This window comes from Podarcis gaigeae (assembly GCF_964106915.1).
Source record: "Podarcis gaigeae genome assembly, chromosome: 3".
NCBI classification, from domain to species: domain Eukaryota; kingdom Metazoa; phylum Chordata; class Lepidosauria; order Squamata; family Lacertidae; genus Podarcis; species Podarcis gaigeae.
Window position 1 is genome coordinate 49096282 of NC_139680.1, and position 23516 is coordinate 49119797.

At 41.8% G+C, this 23516-nt stretch overlaps 1 protein-coding gene across 3 annotated transcripts in view; it reads right to left on the reverse strand.

The window, feature by feature from the left end:
• The window catches only part of PREP (prolyl endopeptidase), a 279248-nt gene that overhangs the window by 38476 nt on the left and 217256 nt on the right, over positions 1-23516 (reverse strand). For all 3 annotated transcript variants that reach the window (XM_083731188.1, XM_083731187.1, XM_083731186.1), the window contains 6 exons: positions 17801-17875; positions 14004-14137; positions 11802-11932; positions 11367-11576; positions 10264-10385; positions 2107-2212 (listed from right to left, as the gene is read on the reverse strand). In XM_083731188.1, the coding sequence (XP_083587314.1) occupies positions 2107-2212; positions 10264-10385; positions 11367-11576; positions 11802-11932; positions 14004-14137; positions 17801-17875 (778 nt within the window). The remainder of the gene's footprint in view (positions 1-2106; positions 2213-10263; positions 10386-11366; positions 11577-11801; positions 11933-14003; positions 14138-17800; positions 17876-23516) is intronic.

The following is a 23516-nucleotide window of genomic DNA, read 5'->3' on the forward strand; positions in this document are numbered from 1 at the left end:
AACTGACTTTTGGGGTTGGTGAGTTGTGCGACAAGCACACAGAGTGCAATGAGATTGAGTGTTTGTGGGGGGGAGGGAGGCTTGGTTAATTTCATTGTACACAGGTTGTACATTGACAATAAAGGTATTATTATTATTATTATTATTATTATTATTATTATTATCCTTACTCCCCAGCAGGTTGTTGGGCTTCAGCTTCCAGCTCCTATGGCTAATGGTTAAGGATGATGGGAGTCCAACATCATCCGGAAGACCTCAGCTTCCTTTAGAGCTATTCCAAATTTTACAGATAAACAAAGGAAACAGAAGTACAAGTTGCACTCACACCAGTCTTCCACATTTTAAATGCAGAACCAGAGTGTCAGACTAGGACCTAGAAGACCAGGGTTCAAATTCCCACTCCATCATGAAACTCACTGGATGATTTTGGGCGACTCTCAGTATAACCCACTTCACAGGGTTGCTGTGAGGATAAATGGGAGGCAGAAAGAGAACTATGAAGTTGCCTTGAGCTCCTTGGAGAAAAGGCAGGATCTAAATTTAGTATGAAAATGAATGGATTTGTCAGTCTCACTCTTAAGTTCAGAAGCCAACTGTGGTCCTTGATATCAACCTGAACAGTCATTAAAGAAAAGAAAGCAAAGTTGAAGTTACTCATTGCTTACAGTTGTGCTCAGACACACACACAAAAACTTTTGGCAATCGTGAAAATGTATAAAGGGATTGCTCTAAAGAAAAGACGAGGAAAGGTGATGAATTAAACGTATGAGAGGTATTGATTTTTTAATTAGCTATCATGTGCACAGCATGACAGAAATAAAGCTTATTTTAGAATTGGGTTTTAAATCCCCATTGGGGGAAAAAGGGACAGATTGAGGAAATGACTTGGATAATATTCCACATCCTTCTCCCACGTATTTTTTCTCATGCAGTTCTATCTAAGGTTAGAAATGTTCTTAGGATGAAATCAAATTATGATACAAAAAGATGCAAATATACAGTAGAGGCTCAATGGTTTTTTGTTTTGGTCTTACACGGAACAAGTTATCTATGTTTTCAAGCCTACACTGAAAGTATGCTCTGAATCAAGTTCATTGGTTAAAGTCTTCTCACTGATTATATCTATCAGTATAATATATGATGGGCTGTCCCCTGAGCAAGGTGACATCGCAAGGGATCGTTGCCTTAGGAGAGCGAGAAATATATGGACTAGATGACCGTTGGGGTCCCTTCCAACTCTACAATTCTACGATTCAGGTTGTAGTAGGGAGTTATTTAATCACGTAAGTTGATGGAACTTCAGATCGGGGGGAGGGGAAGTAGTCTACAGTGGCAGCCATAAATCAATTTTGAAAATGGAACATACATGCATAGACAAATTCAGAAAGGCTTCTTCTGCAGCAAGCAAATAATATGATGAAAGCAAAGGGGGAAAGAGAAAAATCTACAAGTCCCAAGAACAGTTTATTGCTTCGAATGCAAGCATTCTAAGAGAAGGGGTAAATTCTGTAGCAGGGGTGGGGAATTCAAATGTTGCTGGATTACAGCTCCAGTCCTCCCTGACTATTGGCCATGCTGTCTTACAGGTCTATACGGGGGGGGGGGGGGGGGGAAGTATTTCAAGTAACTTGGTCCCAAGTTGTTCAGGGCTGTAAATGTTATTGCTGAGACCGTGAGCATGGTCAGCTGGCCAACTGCACTGACTATCAGTTGCTCAGCACAGGTGTGATACATGTGCATCCAGGGACTCAACTCAGCTACCTGACTTGGGCCCAACCTTCAGTGCAGACCGAGTCACATAGGGTGGAATATGTACCAAGCTACCCCTTCGTATGCTTGAATAATCCTAAAACGACAGAAGGAAAATTTGTAGCAATCCAGTATGTGACTGTTAAAGACAAGTCCCATATGCAGCCTAAGGAAAGAATGTGTGGTTTCTCTGTTTAACAAATACTGGCTGGAGAACAGGGCAGCTCAAGCAGCCACTAGGAACATACCCATGTTTTTATTCTTCGTACAAGATTTGTAACTTCCTGTTATACGTAAACTTGCAATGTATTCGGAAAGAAGTCATTTTACTTTGACATGAAGAAAGCAGCCTCTTACCAGTTATACCATTTGATTCCTTCTGTAGATTACAGTACCACAGCCTATTAACTGGATCACATCCTTCTCGTATGGACAGCAAAGCGTACTGCCCATCATCAGATACCTAAAATGTATCACAATGAATGCAACATAAATATTGACATACACCAAACAAAAAGTTACTAACAATACTCAGAAAGGTCTGTCCCCCCCCCCCAAAACGCATTTTACAAACCAAAAGCAAAACAGGTGTGTCAAATTATAAAGTTACAAACATATGTAAGACTACTGATATGCTTTGTACAGATGTGTTGGAACCTGTGATCTTCCAGACGTTACTAACATGGCCAATTGTAAAGGGGTGATGGGAACTCAAGTCTATCAACATCTAGAGGGCCACAAATTCTCCTAGTCCTTCAAATCCATTCCATGTCTCAGACACATATAAAATGTGAAGCAAATGTCAAATTCGGTGTTTTGACTCAACAGTGCATTCTGAAAAGCAGCAACCCAGTATATTTTGATCGAAGCACAACTGCCTGAAATTAAAGCCAAACTAATTTTAAATCCCTCTCATCTATGAAGCCCTTATATTATGGAAAGTCATGCCAAGCTGATGATGTTGTGCTAAATGCAAAGTGACAGCAGACAGTGTCAAAAATTATACTGGCAGATCTTTATTAAATATATTCACTCTACAGAAAGCATCCTAAATTAATTATATCAACACTTAAATACAAATTTTTAGATGATCAGCAGGTGCAAATATTTTAAAGCCATGTCCTAATTCTTCCCCTTCCCCTCCCTCTGCCATTGTTGGTAGTGTTTGTCGTTATTGCTGCGTATGTGGCTTTGATACCTTGGATTTTTACACAATTAAAATACAAAAGCAAAGAATATGTTTTGTATAACACATACATATTTGTGGAGGGAAGCTCAAGAGTCGAAACATGCTCTGCATGCAGAAGGTCCCAAGGAAAATCCCTGACATCTTTCTTTGCTTTGTTCAATTGACTGGATTTTTTTAAAAAAACAACCAAATACCCTTTATTTGGTTCTTAATTTTATGTTTTAATGTTGTTACATTATTTTGAGTTTTTAGCTGTAGAGATGTGTGAACCACCATGGGATCTCCTTGATGAACGGCAGTTTAGAAACCATATAAATAAAAACACACTTCAATTCTATTAAAGCCAGTGGCTAGAAGCCGCTGCACAATTTCAAAAGCAAACTTACTATGAACCCAGCACAGACTGCTAGGGTTCCCAGCTGGCGGGGTACCATCCCAAACTGCCATGGGGGGAAGTGGCGCAGGGATAGCCTTCCCTGTTTAGGGAAGTTGTTAATGTTTGGAGTTTTATTCTGTTTTTAATGTTCTGTTGAAAATGTTGAAAGCCGCCCAGAGTGGCTGAGGAAACCCAGTCAGATGGGTGGGGTATTATTATTATTATTGTCCAGGGTGGAATTCAACTTGGTGCTAGGCAGATACCTCCGCCTATCCTCTCCAGACTCCCTCAGAACCAACTTGAGATGGGTGCGAGGGGAGAGGAGATGGAGCCCAAGTCCCACTGCACCCGAAGTTCTTACACAGGCTATTGCTGGTGGGGCTTGTTAGTTGAATCCTGTCCCAAAGAAGCTTTATATCTTTAAAAAAAATTGCTGGGGGGGGGGGGAATTACACGTACAGTGGTGCCCCGCAAGACGAATGCCTCGCAAGACGAAAAACCCGCTAGATGAAAGTGTTTTCCGTTTTTCGATGCGCTTCGCAAGACGAATTTCCCTATGGGCTTGCTTCGCAAGACGAAAACGTCTTGCGAGTCTTGCGATTTTTTTTGCTCCCCCCCCCTTTTCTAAGCCGCTAATAGCCTCTTAGCCGCTAAGCCGCTAAGCCTTTAATAGCCGCTAATCCGCTAATAGCGCTAATCCGCTAAGAGGGTTGCTTCACAAGACGAAAAAACCGCTAGACGAAGAGACTTGCGGAATGGATTATTTTTGTCTTGCAAGGCACCACTGTATAAAACAAAACCATTTCCAGCATTAAAATACAGAGTTCTTTCAAACCCTTAGACCTCTTCCCTCCATGGGTTCCATCTTTCAGAGAAGCTTTATATCAAGACACACATTGGTCCATATACCTTAGTATCATCTGCACTGAATAAAAGCTGCTCTTTCCCATCCTTACCTGAAGATGCCATGGATTAAGCCTGGAACCTTTTGAAGGCCAAGGAAGTGGTCAACCATTGCACCTTCCCCGTCTAGTACCCAACATTTTGAGTTAATGTCAATATACTACAAACTTGAGAATCTTTACTGCCTTCACTCCATCAAAGCAAAAGCAATCTTTGAAACTTTATTTTGCATGATGGCAAACAAGAGCCCCTGACAGCAGCAATTTTGAGCATATCTAATGAGCTTCTCAACATTCCCTGCTGGACTGGTGAATAGTTGATAATAGTTTGCTTAATGCGATTCCCAGAACACTTTCTTAATCTAATTTCCCAACACACATTATGGGTAGGGTGCCAATTAAGTCTGTCTTCATTGCTACAGCTGTCTTTACATCAATGCATTTCAAAACTCAAAGGAATTCAAGAGTATTAAGGCAAAACATTATTGACAGCTGCATTCAAGAACTACACCATCAGATATTTTACTGGAGAAAAATAAAGACGAATATATGTCTGTATGTATGTGAGTGTGAGTGTGTGCGTGTGCGCAAGAGAGAGAGAGAGAGAGAGAGAGAGAAAGAGAGAGAGGGCGCAATGTGAGATAGAATAGCCTCTTTCCTGCTTCACCTGCCAGCCACTGGCCTAGCAATGTGCTTTTTTGTCTCTGTGGGGCTGGATGGCCACCCCTGTCAATTTGCATTTCATGCTATGCTGAAGCAGTATTCTGTCCACAGGTTTCAGAGTCACTCAGGTCCCAAATTAAATGTAGTTTGATTCAGGGGAAGGATTAAATTAAATATCCTATCAATTTCAGTGGAAGAACTGAAATTATACTGTTTTCTCCATCCTTTTGGTTTTTATAGTATTTTTTTTAGTGCCAATCTGGGTCTTTTTTCTGAAATACAAAATTAGTATTGGGGGGGGGGGGGTCCCTTTTGTTTTTGGAATTCATAACCACTGTCTCTTGGAATGAAATTCCCTGATATAATACAACACTCCCTTGTCTTCTGGTCTGTTTTTTAACCAGTGCTCTTGAGAAAGAGAAACCAATCAATTAAAAACCTTTCTTTTTTGCAAGAGCCTGTAGCTGCTTATACACAGAATTGATTGAATCCATATGCCCAAAACCTGTGTGCACTTTCTAACCACTGTACCTTATTAATTACTTCCTTGCAGGTGTACACAGCCACCACCACCACTCTTGCCAACTCCTGTATTTGTAATAATCTTAATTTATCAAAACCATTAAACCAGGAATGGGAAGCTACGGCCCTCCAGATGTTGATGGGCCACAACTCCCATCGTTCCTGACCACTGGCCATGCTAGTCAGCTGGGGATGATGGGAGTCTGAGTCCAACAACATATGGAGGGCACCAAACACTTCAACCATGCATTAAACACAGTAGCAATGCTGGTTCCTACTCAAACGCTATCATGTTTTCCAAGAGGAAAGCAGTAATTAGCACATAATGCAGTCAAATGAAGCAAGTGTATAGTATTGGGTGCTACACTCTCCATAAAGCATAACCGGGAAGATCACGTTCCTTTATAAAATAGCCGTTCCAATTATGCTAGGCTGGAAGCCCTGTGGCCACATTCCTAAGATAGATCCTGGGATTCAGAACTACCAAGACGTCATGCTCTTTAACCTGCGAGCTGTTTCCTACCATAAAATATGTCAGAGCACGGTTGCCTGCTCAGTAATTATCACAGGGATTACCCTAAATTTTTGGTCCCAGGGGCAGGCACAGTTAGAAATCTAAAAAAACTGCCATGGGCACCATGAAATACAAAATGATCTTCAGAGAATAAAAACTAGTGATTCTCATAATCCCTGCCCCAAAGGTCAGACATACCTCCAAACACAAGACAGATAAAAAGTCCCTTGCAAATAAACACATTTAAATAATAATAGTGGGCCCTTGGTAATCTCCCTTCCTCCAGCCTGTTGCCTGTTTTCAGTCTCCAGGACTCAGGATGCTTGTGAAGATTCCAGTGCTTCACAGCAGCTCGTGCCAGACTTCAACTGTTGCAAATCCCACAGAACATTACAATCGAGATACTGCAGCAGTTCTTGTTCTGATTACTGGTATTTGTTTTGAGCAAAAGCACAAAGGTAATCCTTCAGGTCAGCTCATCTAGGTTGTGCAGCAGGTGCCTCTAGCTGAAAGTGAAAGCAGTTTTGCAAAAGAAACCTTTAAAATGCTTCTGAAGCAAAACACACCACCTATACTGCTGTTGTGTTCACCGGTTATTTTTGAAGGGAGTGCGAAATGCAATATCTATCATCTATCCATCTATCTATCTATCTATCTATCTATCTATCTATCATCTATCTATCTATCTATCATCTATCATCTATCTATCTATCTATCTATCTATCTATCTATCTATCTATCTATCTATATCTAATCTATCATCTATCTATCTATCTATCTATCATCTATCTATCTATCTATCTATCTATCTATCTATCTATCTATCTATCTATCTATCATCTATCATCATCATCTATCTCCTAATTTGATACTTTTGATGGCATTTCTTCTATTACCCCAAGCATGGGAACTTGGTTCTAACAACGTGTGCAGCACAGGTCCATTTAAAATCATCACTGCTTTCCCCGCTTAACTCAGATAACACACACACATGGCTTCAAATCATTATTCTATAGTGCCCTCTTCTGGGAACTGCCACAAATTTGCTCCCTCTGCTTCCATTCTAAATTCTGGATATAGCGTATAGAGGGAAAACAGGGCCATGACATTTCTGGTTTTAGTTAGAATTGATGCAAATACAGACACAGAACATTTGCTTTGGAACAGGGACGGAGGATGAGGCTTGGGGGGGGTGCCTTGGATGGCTGCCAATGGAATGAAATTTAGTCCCTTCTCTGAAATGTAGAAGCACCATGCTGAAGGAAGAAGTGTGAGAGTTTGGCCTGGTTTCTTTATTTCATTTACCCATCACATTAACACCCTACCTTTCATAGAAGGAGCTTGATGAGGTGTACACTGCTCTCTTTCCTCTCCCTCCCTTGCACCCTCACAACAAGGATAAGATATAGCGACTGGCCCAGCGTCACCCAGTGAGTGTCACAGCCAAGTGAACCTTGACGCAGGATTCACTGAATGAGCCCTGGCAGTGGAAGCCCTGCACCAGGACTTCAGCTTGTGCAACAGGGCTTCCCCCCCTCCACACACATCCCAAAATCGGCTCTGTGGTTGTCAGGAGAACACAGGGAGAGGAGACAGGGATCATTCCCCATGGCAAACTGACATGCTTGTGCTGAAGGAACAATCAGAAGGGCACAACACTGAATTTCTCCTTATGTCTCCCCAGCACTAATCTGACCGACTAAACACAAGGCAACCCTGTCTTAGACATGACATCTAAGGTTTGTCATACTTGGTAGGCCCATTGAAACTGATGGATATTTAGAGGTGTATTCAAAGTATTGGTGAGTAACACATACGGTGGTACCTTGTTTCTCGAACTTAATCCATTCCGGAAGTCCGTTCGACTCCTGAAACCATTCAAAAAGCAAGGCGTGGCTTCCTATTGGCTGCAGGAGCTTACTGCACTCAATCGGAAGCCGCGGAAGCCATGTTGGACATCTGGCTTCCAAAAAACGTTTGCAAACTGGAACACTCACTTCTGGGTTTGTGGCGTTCAGGAGTTGATTTGTTCGGAACCAAGCCGTTCGACTACCAAGGTACCACTGTACCAGTGCAAATATTTCCACTTGTGCAATGGGATCTCTCTCCCCTCCCCATTCCTCCCTTCACATTCAACCTAAATCTGTTCCAGGGATTCCCCCATCCTCCAGGGCAGATTTAGGGAGGTTGTAGGGTGTACACAGGGGGAAATCCTGTTGTACTAGTAAAAATCCTTCTGCTGATGAGGCATGTTGGATACTGCCAAGTAACTTAATTCCATTAGGTGGAATTCAATGTAGCACTAAGGATCAGCACAGGTATTTCTGCTTGTCCCCTGCATGCTCTTCTGGGAGCAGAGATCTCCCAACTCTCCAAACTATATCTGGGGGAGCTATGGGGTGACATGGGGGGGAGGGAAGTCCTGTTGCACTAGCAGGAGTCCTTGTGCTGGCTTCCACTAGCAAAATAGGATGGTTGAATCCAGCCCATTGATTTCACTCGGCCTACTCCAAGTATAAATTAGTTGGATTATCAGCTTTAAGAGAAGAAATGCTAATTTTAATGAGGAAACAAGGGGGTGGCTTTTGTTAACTCCTTTGGTAACTCCTTCCTAAGCCACCTCTCTTAATTTCTAAACGTTTGGAAGACAAAACTGTCTCCTTTCACGTTGGCTCATTTACATAGGATTGGATGGGCTAAATGTTTCTAAAGGTATAAAACTCGACCCCACTACAATAAAAGGAATATATTAGATATTTAAAGGTAGCAAAATCATATAGGTTTGTGCATCCTGTGGGCTTCTAAAAACTATTTTCACAAGGTCATTTGCCAGAAACTGGCAGCAGTAAGAGGGGGGGGGGAGTCATAAAATATTGTAAACAGCAGGCAAAGCTGGTAAATGCTTTTAATTAACAACAGATGCTGGGTGTAAGAAGCCTCCTGCAGATATGTAATCAAAAGTTATTAATTTCCTCAGACAAACAAGCACCTTGAGAAGTTTATGAGCTTCTGTCACTACAGATTTATGACCTCGTTTTATATAGCAAAATGAGGCATACTCCCTAAGTTTGATGGTGAAATGTGTTTTGTACGTCAAAACACCATCATGCTACACTAACAATCTCCTGAATTCAGTGAGACTTACTTATGAGTAAGCACATGCAGGATCAGATTGTCAGGCCATGAACCTAAGCATACTTGTTTGAAATCCAACCAACAGAGAGGATTCATGCAGAAAAATGTTTTTGCACAAACCACTCACCTGCATGCAGAAGGGACTGCTGCAGAACATGGACAGAAACACCCATATCAAAAACAATCCAAATCCTGGACACATTGCCAGTTCCAATCAAGAGACCCAAAAGCACAAAAGTTGATTTCACTCTCATGAAATTAACTGCATTAGGAGGACCATAGGTTCCCCATCCCTGCCATAGAGGGCCTGTTATAGTACGGTGGATTGAAGGTGGACTTGGATTAAGGAGACCTTGATGTGGCAAATGTGTTTGTGGTGTATACATCACAGTTATCACTAGGTTTCCCACAGCAAATATATGGAAGTGTGTACAACTTACAGAAATACAGTGGAACATCTGTTTTCAAACGTAATCCGTTCCCAAAGACCATTCGAGTTACGAAACATTCAAAAACTCAATAGAAAGCCTCAAAATGGAAAAATTGATACGGAAAACTCAAAACGGAAGCTGCCTCGGAAGTTCGACTTCCAAGGTGTGCACAAAAACAGAAGCATTTACTTCTGGGTTTACGGCTTTCGAGTTTCGAAACGTTTGTCAACGGAGATGATCGAAAACTGAGGTTCCACTCTAATAAGTTTATAAGCATTATCTGACAGTAACGAAGTTAAAAAACATGTTTTAAAATTCTACAAATGTTAATTCCACCATATTTTTAAAGCTGAAAATGTGTGTGTCCAGCGCATAGCAAACATAGTTTTCTTTTTAATATTGTTTTCATTGTGGTCAATGCCCTTTCAAGTTTTTTTAAAAGTGGTACTACAATAGCATCACATCAAAGTAACAATGGCTGAGAACAGAAATTATTTTGTTAAGTTGGAGAAAAATGGAAGGGGTGTGTGTAGGAGATCTCTTACTGAAAACTGATCACCACAAAAATTCATTGTAGAAGAAGTCAAAATGAGTTCTCACCAATATACCAAGTCACCATTTTCACATATTTAAAATAACGTGTTATATATTGGTCCTAGGTAGTGCAATAGAGGTAAAAAGAGGCAGCGAGGAACCTTATTTAACAACAAAGGATTGGGCCTATAACCAACTTTGCACTTTTATTATCTACTGAGTTTCAAAGAAGGTGAGATGCACCATACCTCAGCTCCACCCATCCATTTTGGCTCATGAGGAAATTCAGCACATAAAACATCCTTTGATTGGTCACTTCCCAGGACATGATAGTACAACTTCTGGTGCAAGTTTGTCGACGTCTCAGTGCCTGGGGCAATCAACATATTTAATTACAGGTATGTTATTAGTTGTTATTAGTTCTAAAACCTGAAAGTTTCAAAACCTTAACATATTAGAAGCTTCTTATTTGACAAGGTAGCAGAACCAGATTTAATAACTCATATGTTTTCTGGAAATACTAGTCCTTACGACCAAGAAGCTAGATAATATCTACAAGGATAATTTTTATTCCTATTATTCCATGCATTTTTCTTTGCATTATTTTTCTTTATATAACACATTTGGAATAATATGTTCTTTACATAATTTGAGATACGTTGCTAAAGTTACTGTATTTTTATTTTTGGTCTGTGTAAAATGTTATGCTTAGCTTCCATCAAAATGTAATATTCCCTGTCAAGGAAGTGAGATGTTACTTTGGCTTGAAACTTGACAGCATTTTGTGGACAGGTGGACAGGCAGAATAAGAAGTCCCATGAGCCAAAGAAACTAAGCAACTGAGAGATACTGGCTCTAACCAACCTGTCCCATTAGCATTAGCAAACTTGACAGCATTTTGTGGACAGGTGGACAGGCAGAATAAGAAGTCCCATGAGCCAAAGAAACTAAGCAACTGAGAGATACTGGCTCTAACCAACCTGTCCCATTAGCATTAGCAAACTTGACAGCATTTTGTGGACAGGTGGACAGGCAGAATAAGAAGTCCCATGAGCCAAAGAAACTAAGCAACTGAGAGATACTGGCTCTAACCAACCTGTCCCATTAGCATTAGCAAACTGGGGTCTCCTGCTGCTTTTGGACTACAACTCCCATCACCCCTAGCTAGCAGTACCAGTGACGAGCGATTATGGGAATCTAAGTGCAAAAACAGTTGGAGACTCAAGTTTGGGAAACCCTGACCCAAAATACCCACAAGAAGGAAGCAGAGCTAGTAATGAGATAAAGGATTCTAAAGTTAATAAAGGCTATAAAGGCCTGAGGACGAGACGGGTGATTGTATGCCACTCACCATCACTTTTCCCATCTTGCTTTGGGTAGCAGTTGTAGAACATGCCTTTGCCATCATGGGTCCAAGCCATACAACTGAATTTTACCATCTCCAGTGTGTCTGCCAGTTCTTCAGTACCATCCACTTTCATAAATTTAATTGTTACCCAGTCTGACCCACTAGAACTCAAGCCATATGCAAAATATTCGCCATCTTCACTGAATGCATAACCTGGTGATTAAGAACACGCTGTGTATTAGTTTACGTTAGTTACAAACTTTACTTTCATAGTTTATGCTTCTAACACTTGCCTTCACCATATAGTCAGCAGCTCAAAGCATGTTTTACATTTTCCAGAATTTATTATTTTCACACGTAGATGTGTATAACTCAAAACAGAGAAATTTTATGTTGGCTTCCAAAATGATGCATTTTCGAAAAATCTGCTACACTGACCTCGCAGAGCCACAGTGCCATCATCAGAAAGTTTATTTGGGTCCAAAAATACTTTGGCATCAGCATCCAAGGAATCTTGCACATATAATACTCGTTGATTCTGAAGTCCAGAATTATAAAAGTGAAAATACCTAGAATAAATGATATAATTATTTGGGGGGTTTTATTTTCAACTATAGTATGAGACTGAATACAGAATTATGCAGGCTAAGACTTTCAAGAGGAGTGGCAGATTTATATAACAGAGGAAAGCAGCTTCTTCCTGATGGAAAAATGCCTCATTTCAGTAATTTAGCACACAATTTCACCCATCAGGTTGCATTAAGTCAACATCAGATTCAATTAGCAACTCACAAGTTACGTTAAATAGTTCATTATAACAGTTAGAGCTTTTGACATTACTGCAGTAGGTAATGAGACAAATCATTAAGATTTCTCAGCCATGCACTTACTTAAAAAAATGGAACAAAAATCCTCTTCTTCATCTGAATGTCATACTGCAGCAGTTTGGCATTTCCATGCATAAGAGAAGCCCCTTAAGGAAGTAAGTCTAAGACCCTGAACACATAATACCAATGACATGGTTGCCACAAAGACAAACCACAGGCATACCTTTCTGTATAAGAAACTGTTTGTATGAAGTGTCACCCACATGGTAAACCAAGTTTAATCATGCCAGTAAACCAGGAATGGGGAGCAGGTGGACTACAATTCCCATCATGCGGTGTGGCCAACCATCAGTGATGACAGAAGCTCTAGTCCAACAAAAGCAGTGCGGCCACAAGTTTCCCAATCTCTGTAGTAAGTCTAAACCTCTCACTTTTGTAGAGATTTGGCTAGCTTAGCTATAACAACCCAAAATATATGCAGACTGGCAAATGCATTATCGCCATATACACAGGCAACCAAAGTTCAACTAAAAAAAAAAGGTTCCAAACTGCCACTTGTAAACAACTTTTATGAAATATTCTTCAATGCTGCTGAACCAGTTTAAGCATAAGCCATCATCTGGCTTAGCATTAATGTAAACAAGCAAATGTGTGGGTTTCTGGAGAGGATATCACAACTGCTGTTTTCCTTTCCCAATTCCTCCTGCTGCCACGCTACCCAGGGCTAAACCATGGTTTGCCTTGGCATGTCATCTGAACCCTAGTTAGTGCTTTGTTCTGCCCAAAGGTTTCTCTGAAGTAGTGTAGCACCGTAGGACAGATGGTGAGAGACAAACAATGGGCAAGAGCCTATGGACAACAGTGCAGCCTTTAAGAGCTCATGACCTAGTTGGGCTCCAATTCTGGCTCTAAGCAGCGGATCACAAGATAGCCACATCTGCCAGGAAAAGGAGCTTGACAATTTTGTGGAGTTGGGAGATGAACTATCCTTGCCAGATGGAGTTTTCTTCTTCTTGTGTATTGAAGGGGAGAAAATGACCTCCCCACTTTGATGTGATGAAGGACTAGTGAACTGAGTAATCTTAAATAGATATTTTAGCGTACTGGTTTTTTGTGCTTTTCTGCTTCAGATCTTTAATTCTAAGCCAGGCCTTTAATTACTGCCAGGGATATTCTAAGCCAGGAGTAGCCAACAAGGTGTTGTTCTGATGATAAAGAACTACAACTCTCAATATCACCAACAACTGGGAAAGCAGGCTTGGACAATCCATCATCATCTGAAGGGAACCATGCCTCCTCTAGGCCTTTTCCTGAATTTTCGGCTTTCATTAAAACACACACACACAACAAAAAAACAAAAAAACCTTTTCTGACTCTATATTAAGGAAAATGGAGAAGCAGTAAGCAATTGCTCAGTAAGTATTAGTAAACCTTCTCTCACTTCCGGTATTCTAGTAAATATAAGCAAAGGCAAGAATAGGGCTGAAAAGTCACAGAAACAGACATGTCCTTTTTCACTGCTTGACAAAACAAAAGGTAGGATTTCTGTATTTTCCTTAATTATTACAGCAGTTGGTCATGAGTTTATTTTATTTTTTTGGCGGGCTGGCTGTTGATTTTCCTGGCTCAAGATTTAATTAGTAGAAACTCTCTCTCTCTCTCTGCGTGTGTGTGTGTGTGTGTGTGTGTGTATTTGACCTGAGAATCACTTGGTGTGAACGCTTAGCACATAATTTATGATACCCCCACTACAAAATGTCTGGCTATAAACCATCCTGCAATAATCCAAAGGCACAAACAGTCCTTTACATACCTTTTCCCTTTCTTGAAATGACAACTATACTTGGGGTAGTCATAGAGTTCTGTCATTTGCTCTTTAAATAGTCCCCGGACAGCACACTGCTCAAGAAAGGGTACTGTTATCTTATTTTGTGCCTCGACAAAAGCCTGAAAGAGAAGAAACAAAACATAATGAAATAAAACAAGGGCTTTATAAAGCAACAGTTTGTATTGACCTAGATCAGGGATGGGGAGCTGATGAACTGGCAGATGATGTTGGACTCTCAACTACCTGACCAGACAGAGGCGGAATAGCCCATGATCACAGGTTGGGAGTACAACATCTGGAGGGTCACAGGTCCCCCCCTCCCCCCCCCCCCGGTCTAGAGAGTGCAATGATTTGGATGCAACTTCATAACAGTCTTAGAGTAGAACTGAGCATACCACAGACATTATTTCAGGAATGCTGCTGTTCGTTTCATTAAGTGGCAATGGTACATAATAACATGATAACTAAAGTGGCTTTCTAATATTCAAAACATGATAGCAATCTGTCCAGTCCACCTATTACTGACTTTTAATTTCAGCATCCTGCATTAAAAGGGGGAGGGTGACTTTTGAGATGGAATCTTCTTGAGAGAGAAGTCTACAGTCTGCCAATTTGCTTTGCAGGTCATCAAAGGATTCTCTCAAGCAGCTTTCGGATGAAACCACTTCATACATTCAAACACAGAAAGAGGTAACTATTTTACCACTTGATCACCACACCCTGGCTGAACAAGTCAAAAAAGCAGGTCATCACAGGTATGAGTCCTGATGAGCTTTATGGGTCTCTTTGATCTAAATGCAAACTCTCTCATTTGGTGTTTAAACCAAATTGTCACGATGCCATGAAGACAAACAGTTCAGCCACTACTGAAGCGATATATGAACAGTAAAGTGAAGCACTTTAGTTCCAAGATTAACCCGAAGGCAGATTACTGCTGCTTGAATGGTATAAATGGATGGCTTAATAAATGAGCCAACATAACTGTTGGTGAAAAAGTTGCAAGAATCTCTATAGCAAGGCTGGGCTATAGCTTTTGTGCAGGCTGATCCCGTGTATGCCAACAGGATAGAACGGCCATTCCAATGAAAATTTACTCAGAAGTAAGTTCTGCTGAATGTAATAAGGCTTAGTGCCAAGTGAGTAAATGCTGGTTTGCATCAATACAAGCAGATTCTAGTTTGCGGAATGCTCTCCCCAGAGAGATTCACCTGGCACCTTCATTACATTATCTTTAGATGTCAGCGGAAAACATTCTCCTCTTCTCCCAGGCGTTGGCTAATTAAACAACCTATGTTCTTTAAACTGGGGAAGTTGGGTATTGTTTTGTTTGCTATTATGTTACATATTTTGTGTTTTTATATTGTAAACCATGCTATGATCCTCGGATGAAGGGTTGTACTGTATTGAAATTTAATAATAAGAAAATAGCTATAAATTTAGCAAAGAGAAACAGAGAATAAAAGGACCAGAAGGGGACATAATCTATTAGCTCTGATAAAACAAATGGGTACTTTCTGCAAACTACTCCATAGCATTAAACAAAATCAATTTATTTTAACAGCTCACCAGAGAGAACAGTATTACTGTTCCAGTTCAAGGCCTCAAATAAAGTCATAAAGGTAAATTTCAAACAATTTTCTGCAATAATGAGACACAAAACGCATGTGAACCTGTGAACTGAAAATGATGAACAGCCAAATGTTTGATACTTTTAATACAAGCAATGGAGTGTATGAGGGTTCAGTTTAAGCACGTTGTACACCAAGAGTTCAAGGTTCACAGAAATATTTTGATTCAAGGTGATTAACAGCCCCTCTCGCAAATGCACTCTACCTATCCTTGAAACCAATCAAAACATACTTGAGCCTGGTTGAGACATAATGGGGCCAACCTCTTAAGAGCTTGGGTATGAAGACTTAGGCTTCTCCCCTGTCCAGTGTGACATTCCCAGCATTATCCATTGTTTAGTATTGTGTTTGTATGGTTAATCCTAACAAGCTTTCTCCTTAAAGGTTTGCAAATGCTGTTTAAACCCAGATTATGAGAACAGTATTGGTTCATGCTGGTGCAGATGCAATACTAAATCGCAGCTAAGGCTGTATAGAAAGGGAAAGAGAATTTGCACTGGAGAGGTGACAATGGTAAGGCGGGGGGTAATGTCCACAAGCTCATACCCAAATATCTTAACAGTTGCTAAATGATTAAAACTACTACATCTGCACTGCTTTGTAAGTATCCTGTCTATGGCTTGTACTTATATATTATATACTCATACTTATATAAAATATACCTTAGTATATTTTAAATATCATTTACTTGTGAAGATCATGCACGTGCCAACTTGGTCCCTTACTCATGTAAACTTCCATTCTGTTTTCCAGTGCATGCACAAAATTTGACCCATTTGACCCAGGCAGCTCCCACCTTTCATAAACCGACATGGATCCTGAGCAAGATCCTTTCTTTAAGAAGTTTGTAAAGTCACCGCATGCAGAAGCCTCTAGGGGGCATACAACTGCTTAGCTCAAGCCACTGCATCTTCCAAGCCAAAAATCTCACCCTTCAGCCATGCCCACAACTGATCATAGAAGAAACGTCAAGCCCAATGCTACGTAACAGTGTCATAGCTTATACAGATCAATATGTAACATGGATGTTACTGGATGTAACGGGAGTCAGAAAGTATGCTTCGTTTTAACCACAGCATGCACAAAGAAACGTAGATTTCAGATGGTGCCTTGTTTAGAGAGAGAAACAAGCTACAAACTCTGGTTCAGAAACAACACTAAACCAATTGCTCCATGGTTTGTTTCCCTGCAGAGGGGAGCAAAGTGCAAGAGCTCAGGCTACATGTACCAATGTGAAACATTTGCACATTAAGGCCGAAACAAACTGTATCTTGAGCACTCCCACTACATGTGAATATGGCCATTGAGTCATACCACTGTTCCACCGAGTCTAGTTCAGTATTGCCTACACTGACTGGGAGTGGCGCTCCAGGGTTTCAGATAAGTCTTTTCCAGTTCTACCTGGAGATACCAGGGATTGGACCTAGGACCTTTGCTCTCTCAATGACATTTGATCATTCCCTAATATTTTTAAATGGAGATGTAGTGAATAGAACCTGGTGCCTTCTACAAGCAAAGCATGTGCTCCATCACTGAGACTTTCAGTCCCATCCCATCTTTTCAGCCGGAGCTCCAAGGCACTGAACCCGAGACCACTGCATCCAAAGCTTGTGCTCTGACCATGAGCTGTGAGACATACAGTCTAGGGAAGCCACCCCACTGTAAATACTAGGGGTCCTGAACCAGGGACTTGTGTCATTCAAACATTTCTACTCTGCACAACTAACAAAAACATTACAGTGGTACCTCGGGTTAAGAACTTAATTCATTCTGGAGGTCCGTTGTTAACCTGAAACTGTTCTTAACCTGAAGCACCACTTTAGCTAATGGGGCCTCCCACTGCCGCTGCGCGATATCTGTTCTCATCCTGAAGCAAAGTTCTTAACCCGAGGTACTATTTCTGGGTTAGCGGAGTCTGTAATCTGAAGCATCTGTAACCCGAGGTACCACTGTACTCCAATCACAGCAATTGCCTGTGGACCAGTAAGACTTCCTACAAACACAAACCTTTCTAGTGTAAGATGATCATTAGCAGAAAACTAGTTTTTGCCTGGTGTTTTACCTGAGACTAGTATCACATTTGAACAGTACTATGCACCTCTACACTGCAAAGGCACTTGCCCCAAGATGTCCAGAATTATAAGAAAGGCTTACCTTTGTTTGCTCACTATCAGGATCTTCAAGCCAGCTGTACGGATCACATATTTTACAGCCATGATAGTCGTCCACCTGATTTTAAAATATACAGAGAGAGATTTGTTTTTTAAAAGATTGCTTTACAATCACTTTATGAGTGGCATTAAATAAGTTATTACAGCTTAATACACGGCTGAAAACTGGAGGATGCAATAGGCAACTAATTTCATCAAGCTGCCCTGACAGCAGAATAATAGTCTCTTCCAAACAAATGAAGTTAATCAAGCATAACCAACCCAGAGAATTCATGTGCCGATGTAGTTTTGGACCTTCTGTTTTTATTAACAAAAGAGAGAACTCTTAGCCACTGATTATAACTTGGCATGGGAAAAAGATGGGAAATGGAGATCAATACAGTGGACCCTCCGGATACGAACTTAATTTGTTCCGAGGCTCCGTACGTACCTGAAAAGTCTGCATCTAGAGGTGCCACTTTTGCAACCCGAAAGTTACATTACCCAAACGTAACGTAACCCGAGGGTCCACTGTACTATTAAGGGCTTCTAAAAACACAACAGCAGTTTGGAATAAAACCCAAAGATAGGACTTCTGCAATCACTATACTGAAGCCACAGGTGTCTCTCTGGATGTACTGTATGGCTTTTCACTCCCTAACTAGCTGCCTATTGTGCTCTCAACACAGTAGACATGTTCAGGGATTTCTAATTCCAGAAATGAGTCACACTTGCTGGAACAGGACATTTGGGTGCATCTGCAAGGGAAAATGCTTGTGCTCTTGGTTTGGTGCTATAGCACTAAACAGCAAGCACTAGAAGGATTCAGGTATCATAGCAGTCTGAAAGGACATTAGGCAGGGATGGGGACTCCAAATGTTGCTGGACCAAAACTCCCATCATCCTCATGGGAGTTGGAGTTGAGCAATATCTGGAGAGCAAGTGGTTAACCACTCATGTTTTAGGTGAGGATGTCAGCACCTGAACTTGGGAGAACGTCCTCCATGCAAAGCCTATACATGTGGCTCTCCAGATTGGACTCCCAACTTCCATCATATTAAAAGCTAGTACTTCAGTGAGGGAAGATATATCTAGCCTAAAGAAATGAGCAACATTCCGCTAACAGGTTATAAAAGACTGCAGATTGGCTGGAAGTTCTTTTGTTGCTAGTGAAATTCTACTATGTAAAACTCTGGGAGGGACTTCTGAACAATATCAGCAATTTTATTTACAAAAGGCATTTGCAATGTTTGTTACCAGCACAGGGCAGAGCAAGCTTCACCCTTCTCTGCCTAATGAAATATTTTATTAAAAGTATTATTTTCTGTAGCCTAATAGCCTGAGAATGTTATAATTGGAACAGAGTCACAGATTTTAAGAAATGGGGAGTACAATTAAATCTATAAAGGCTGGTCAAATTCTTTGGTTATTTTATGATTTTTGTTTTCCTTCATACAAGGCACTGCTTTTTCCATATCATGGAAAAGTAAAGCTGTTAACCCCCTTCATGGATCACTGCCTTGTTGTGGCGAAGGGGCTTGAATAACTCAGAGAAGCTGTGAGCTATGTCGTGCAGGGCCACCCAAGATGGACAGGTCTTAGTGGAGAGTTTTGACCAAATGTGATCCACCTGGAGCAGGAACCAGCAAGCCACTCCAGTATACCTGCCAAGAAAACTCCATGGACAAAGACAACAGGCATATAAAAGTTATGACGCTGGAAGATGAGCCCCTCAGGTCGGAAGGCGTCCAACATGCTACTGAGGAAGAGCAGAGGACAAGTACAAGTAGATTCAGAGCTGATGAAGCGGCTGGGCAAAGGCCGAAAGGACGCTCAGTTGCGGATATGCCTGGAAGCGAAAGGAAAGTCCAATGCTGTAAAGAAAAATATTGCATAGGAACCTGGAATGTAAGAACCATGAACCTGGGTAAATTGGAGGTGGTCAAAAATGAGATGGCAAGAATAAATATTGACATCCTGGGCATCAGTGAACTAAAATGGACGGGAATGGGCGAATTCAGTTTGGACGACCATCATATCTACTACTGTGGGCAAGAAACCCGTAAAAGAAATGGAGTGGCCCTCATAGGCAACAAAAGAGTGGTGAAAGCTGTACTGGGATGCAATCTCAAAAATGATAGAATGATCTCGATACGAATCCAAGGCAGACCTTTTTACATCACAGTAATCCAAGTTGGCGCTGTGGGTTAAAGCCTCAGCGCCTAGGACTTGCCGATCGAAAGGTCGGCGGTTCGAATCCCTGCGGCGGGGTGCGCTCCCGCTGCTCGGTCCCAGCGCCTGCCAACCTAGCAGTTCGAAAGCACCTTCGGGTGCAAGTAGATAAATAGGGACCGCTTACTAGCGGGAAGGTAAACGGCGTTTCCGTGTGCAGCTCTGGCTCGCCAGAGCAGCGATGTCACGCTGGCCACGTGACCCGGAAGTGTCTCCGGACAGCGCTGGCCCCTGGCCTCTTGAGTGAGATGGGCGCACAACCCCAGAGTCTGTCAAGACTGGCCCGTACGGGCAGGGGTACCTTTACCTTTACCTTAATCCAAGTTTATGCACCAACCACTAGAGCTGAAGAAACTGAAATTGAGCAATTCTATGAAGACTTACAACACCTTATAGAAATGACACCAAAGAGGGATGTTCTTCTCATTACAGGGGATTGGAATGCTAAAGTAGGGAGTCAAGAGATAAAAGGAACAACTGGCAAGTTTGGCCTTGGAGTTCAAAACGAAGCAGGGCAAAGGCTAATAGAGTTCTGCCAAGAGAACAAGCTGGTCATCACAAACACGCTTTTCCAACAACACAAGAGACGACTCTACACATGGACATCACCAGATGGGCAGCATCGAAATCAGATTGATTATATTCTCTGCAGCCAAAGATGGAGAAGCTCTATATAGTTAGCAAAAACAAGACCTGGAGCTGACTGTGGCTCAGATCATCAGCTTCTTATAGCAAAATTCAAGCTTAAACTGAAGAAAGTAGGAAAAACCACTGGGCCGGTAAGATACAATCTAAGTCAAATCCCTTATGAATACACAGTGGAAGTAAGGAACAGGTTTAAGGATTTAGATTTGGTGGACAGAGTGCCTGAAGAACTGTGGATGGAGGCTCGTAACATTATACAGGAGGCAGCAACTAAAACCATCCCAATGAAAAGGAAATGCAAGAAAGCAAAGTGGCTGTCCAACGAGACCTTACAAATAGCGGGGAAGAGAAGGCAAGCAAAATGCGAGGGAGATAGTGAAAGATACCATAATAAAACAAAGATTACCATAATAAAAGACAAAAGTGGAAAGGTCCTAACAGAAGCAGAAGACATCAAGAAGAGGTGGCAAGAATACACAGAGGAATTATACCAGAAAGAAATGGATGTCTCGTATACCCCAGGTAATGTGGTTGCCGACCTTGAGCCAGACATCCTGGAGAGTGAAGTCAAATGGGCCTTAGAAAGCACTGCTAATAACAAGGCCAGTGGAAGTGATGATATTCCAGCTGAACTATTTAAAATTTTAAAAGATGATGCTGTTAAGATGCTACACTCAATATGCCAGCAAATTTGGAAAACTCAGCAGTGGCCAGAGGATTGGAGAAGATCAGTCTACATCCCAATCCCAAAGAAGGGCAGTGCCAAAGAATGCTCCAACTACCGCACAATTGCACTCATTTCACACGCTAGCAAGGTTATGCTTAAAATTCTACAAGGCAGGCTTAAGCAGTATGTGGACCGAGAACTCCCAGAAATGCAAGCTGGATTTTGAAGGGGCAGAGGAACCAGAGACCAAATTGCAAACATGCGCTGGATTATTGAGAAAGCTAGAGAGTTCCAGAAAGACATCTACTTCTGCTTCATTGACTATGCAAAAGCCTTTGACTGTGTCGATCACAGCAAACTATGGCAAGTTCTTAAAGAAATGGGAGTGCCTGATCACCTCATCTGTCTCCTGAGAAATCTCTATGTGGGACAAGAAGCTACAGTTAGAACTGGATATGGAACAACTGATTGGTTCAAAATTGGGAAAGGAGTACGGCAAGGCTGTATATTGTCTCCCTGCTTATTTAACTTATATGCAGAATTCATCATGCGAAAGGTTGGGCTAGATGAATCCCAAGCCGGAATTAAGATCGCCGGAAGAAATATCAACAACCTCAGATATGCAGATGACACAACTTTGATGGCAGAAAGTGAGGAGGAATTAAAGAACCTTTTAATGAGGGTGAAAGAGGAGAGCGCAAAATATGGCCTGAAGCTCAACATCAAAAAAATGAAGATCATGGCCACTGGGCCCATCACCTCCTGGCAAATAGAAGGGGAAGAAATGAAGGCAGTGAGAGATTTTACTTTCTTGGGCTCCATGATCACTGCAGATGGTGACAGTAGTCACGAAATTAAAAGACGCCTGCTCCTTGGGAGAAAGGCGATGGCAAACCTAGACAACATCTTAAAAAGCAGAGACATCACCTTGCCCACAAAGGTCCGTATTGTAAAAGCCATGGTTTTCCCAGTAGTGATGTATGGAAGCGAGAGCTGGACCATAAAGAAGGCTGATCGCCGAAGAATTGATGCTTTTGAATTGTGGTGCTGGAGGAGACTCTTGAGAGTCCCATGGACTGCAAGAAGATCAAACATATCCATTCTTAAGGAAATCAGCCCTGAGTGCTGACTGGAAGGACAGATTGTGAAGCTGAGGCTCCAATACTTTGGCCACCTCATGAGAAGAGAAGACTCCCTGGAAAAGACCCTGATGTTGGGAAAGATGGAGGGCACAAGGAGAAGGGGACGACAGAGGATGAGATGGTTAGACAGTGTTCTCGAGGCTACGAACATGAGTCTGACCAAACTGCGGGAGGCAGTGGAGGACAGAAGTGCCTGGCGTGCTCTGGTCCATGAGGTCATGAAGAGTCGGACACGACTAAACAACTAAACGACAACAACAAAGCTGTTAACAGGTATTTTTTTTCAACCTTCCAGTTAAGATTTCCAACACAAAACTACAAGAACATGGTAAGCGGGGTGTGGGTGTACAAGCTCCCAAATTAATAGAACTTGTGCTACAAAGAATTAAGAGGTAGTCTCTCTAGACCAGGGCTGAGAATCTTTGGTCTGTAAGATCCAATTCCCATCAGTCCCAGCCAGCAGGGCAAATGGTCAGGAATGACAGGACTTGTAACAAAATATTCATCTTGAGGGTGACAGCTTCCAACACCTGTTCTAAATCAGGGCTCGCCCACACTTCTGCTTGTGCCATGCCTAGAAAGCATGTGTCCGAGGAGTTTCCTGATTGCCCCACGCTTCCTAGGCACAGATTGGGGTGGTTTTCCCCTTTCCCTGCTCCTTTCCAAGGGAAAACCTGAACAAAAACCTGAACTGCCATTTACTCTGATGGAGTGCTGAAGTGTGGTTTTCACGGGGGGGGGGGGGGAGAGAGCAGCAGGACAAGAGGAAGTGTGGGTTAAGTCCGTTCTTTTCTGCTTGCAAGGAAACACCATCTGTTTCTTTTAGAGATTTATATACGGCTTGATTTTCAGAATTCCCAAGCGGCACTATCCATACACCAGCCCCAACTGCACAACCATCCCTTCCGCCTCTAAAGTTCTGTAATTTTATTATTCTAACCCAGCCCATTGCACACCTTCAGTGCTGCACCCCTGCTCTGTGAGAGCCACTGTGCTGCACAAAGCTATTTACAGGGCATATACAGGCAAGCCAA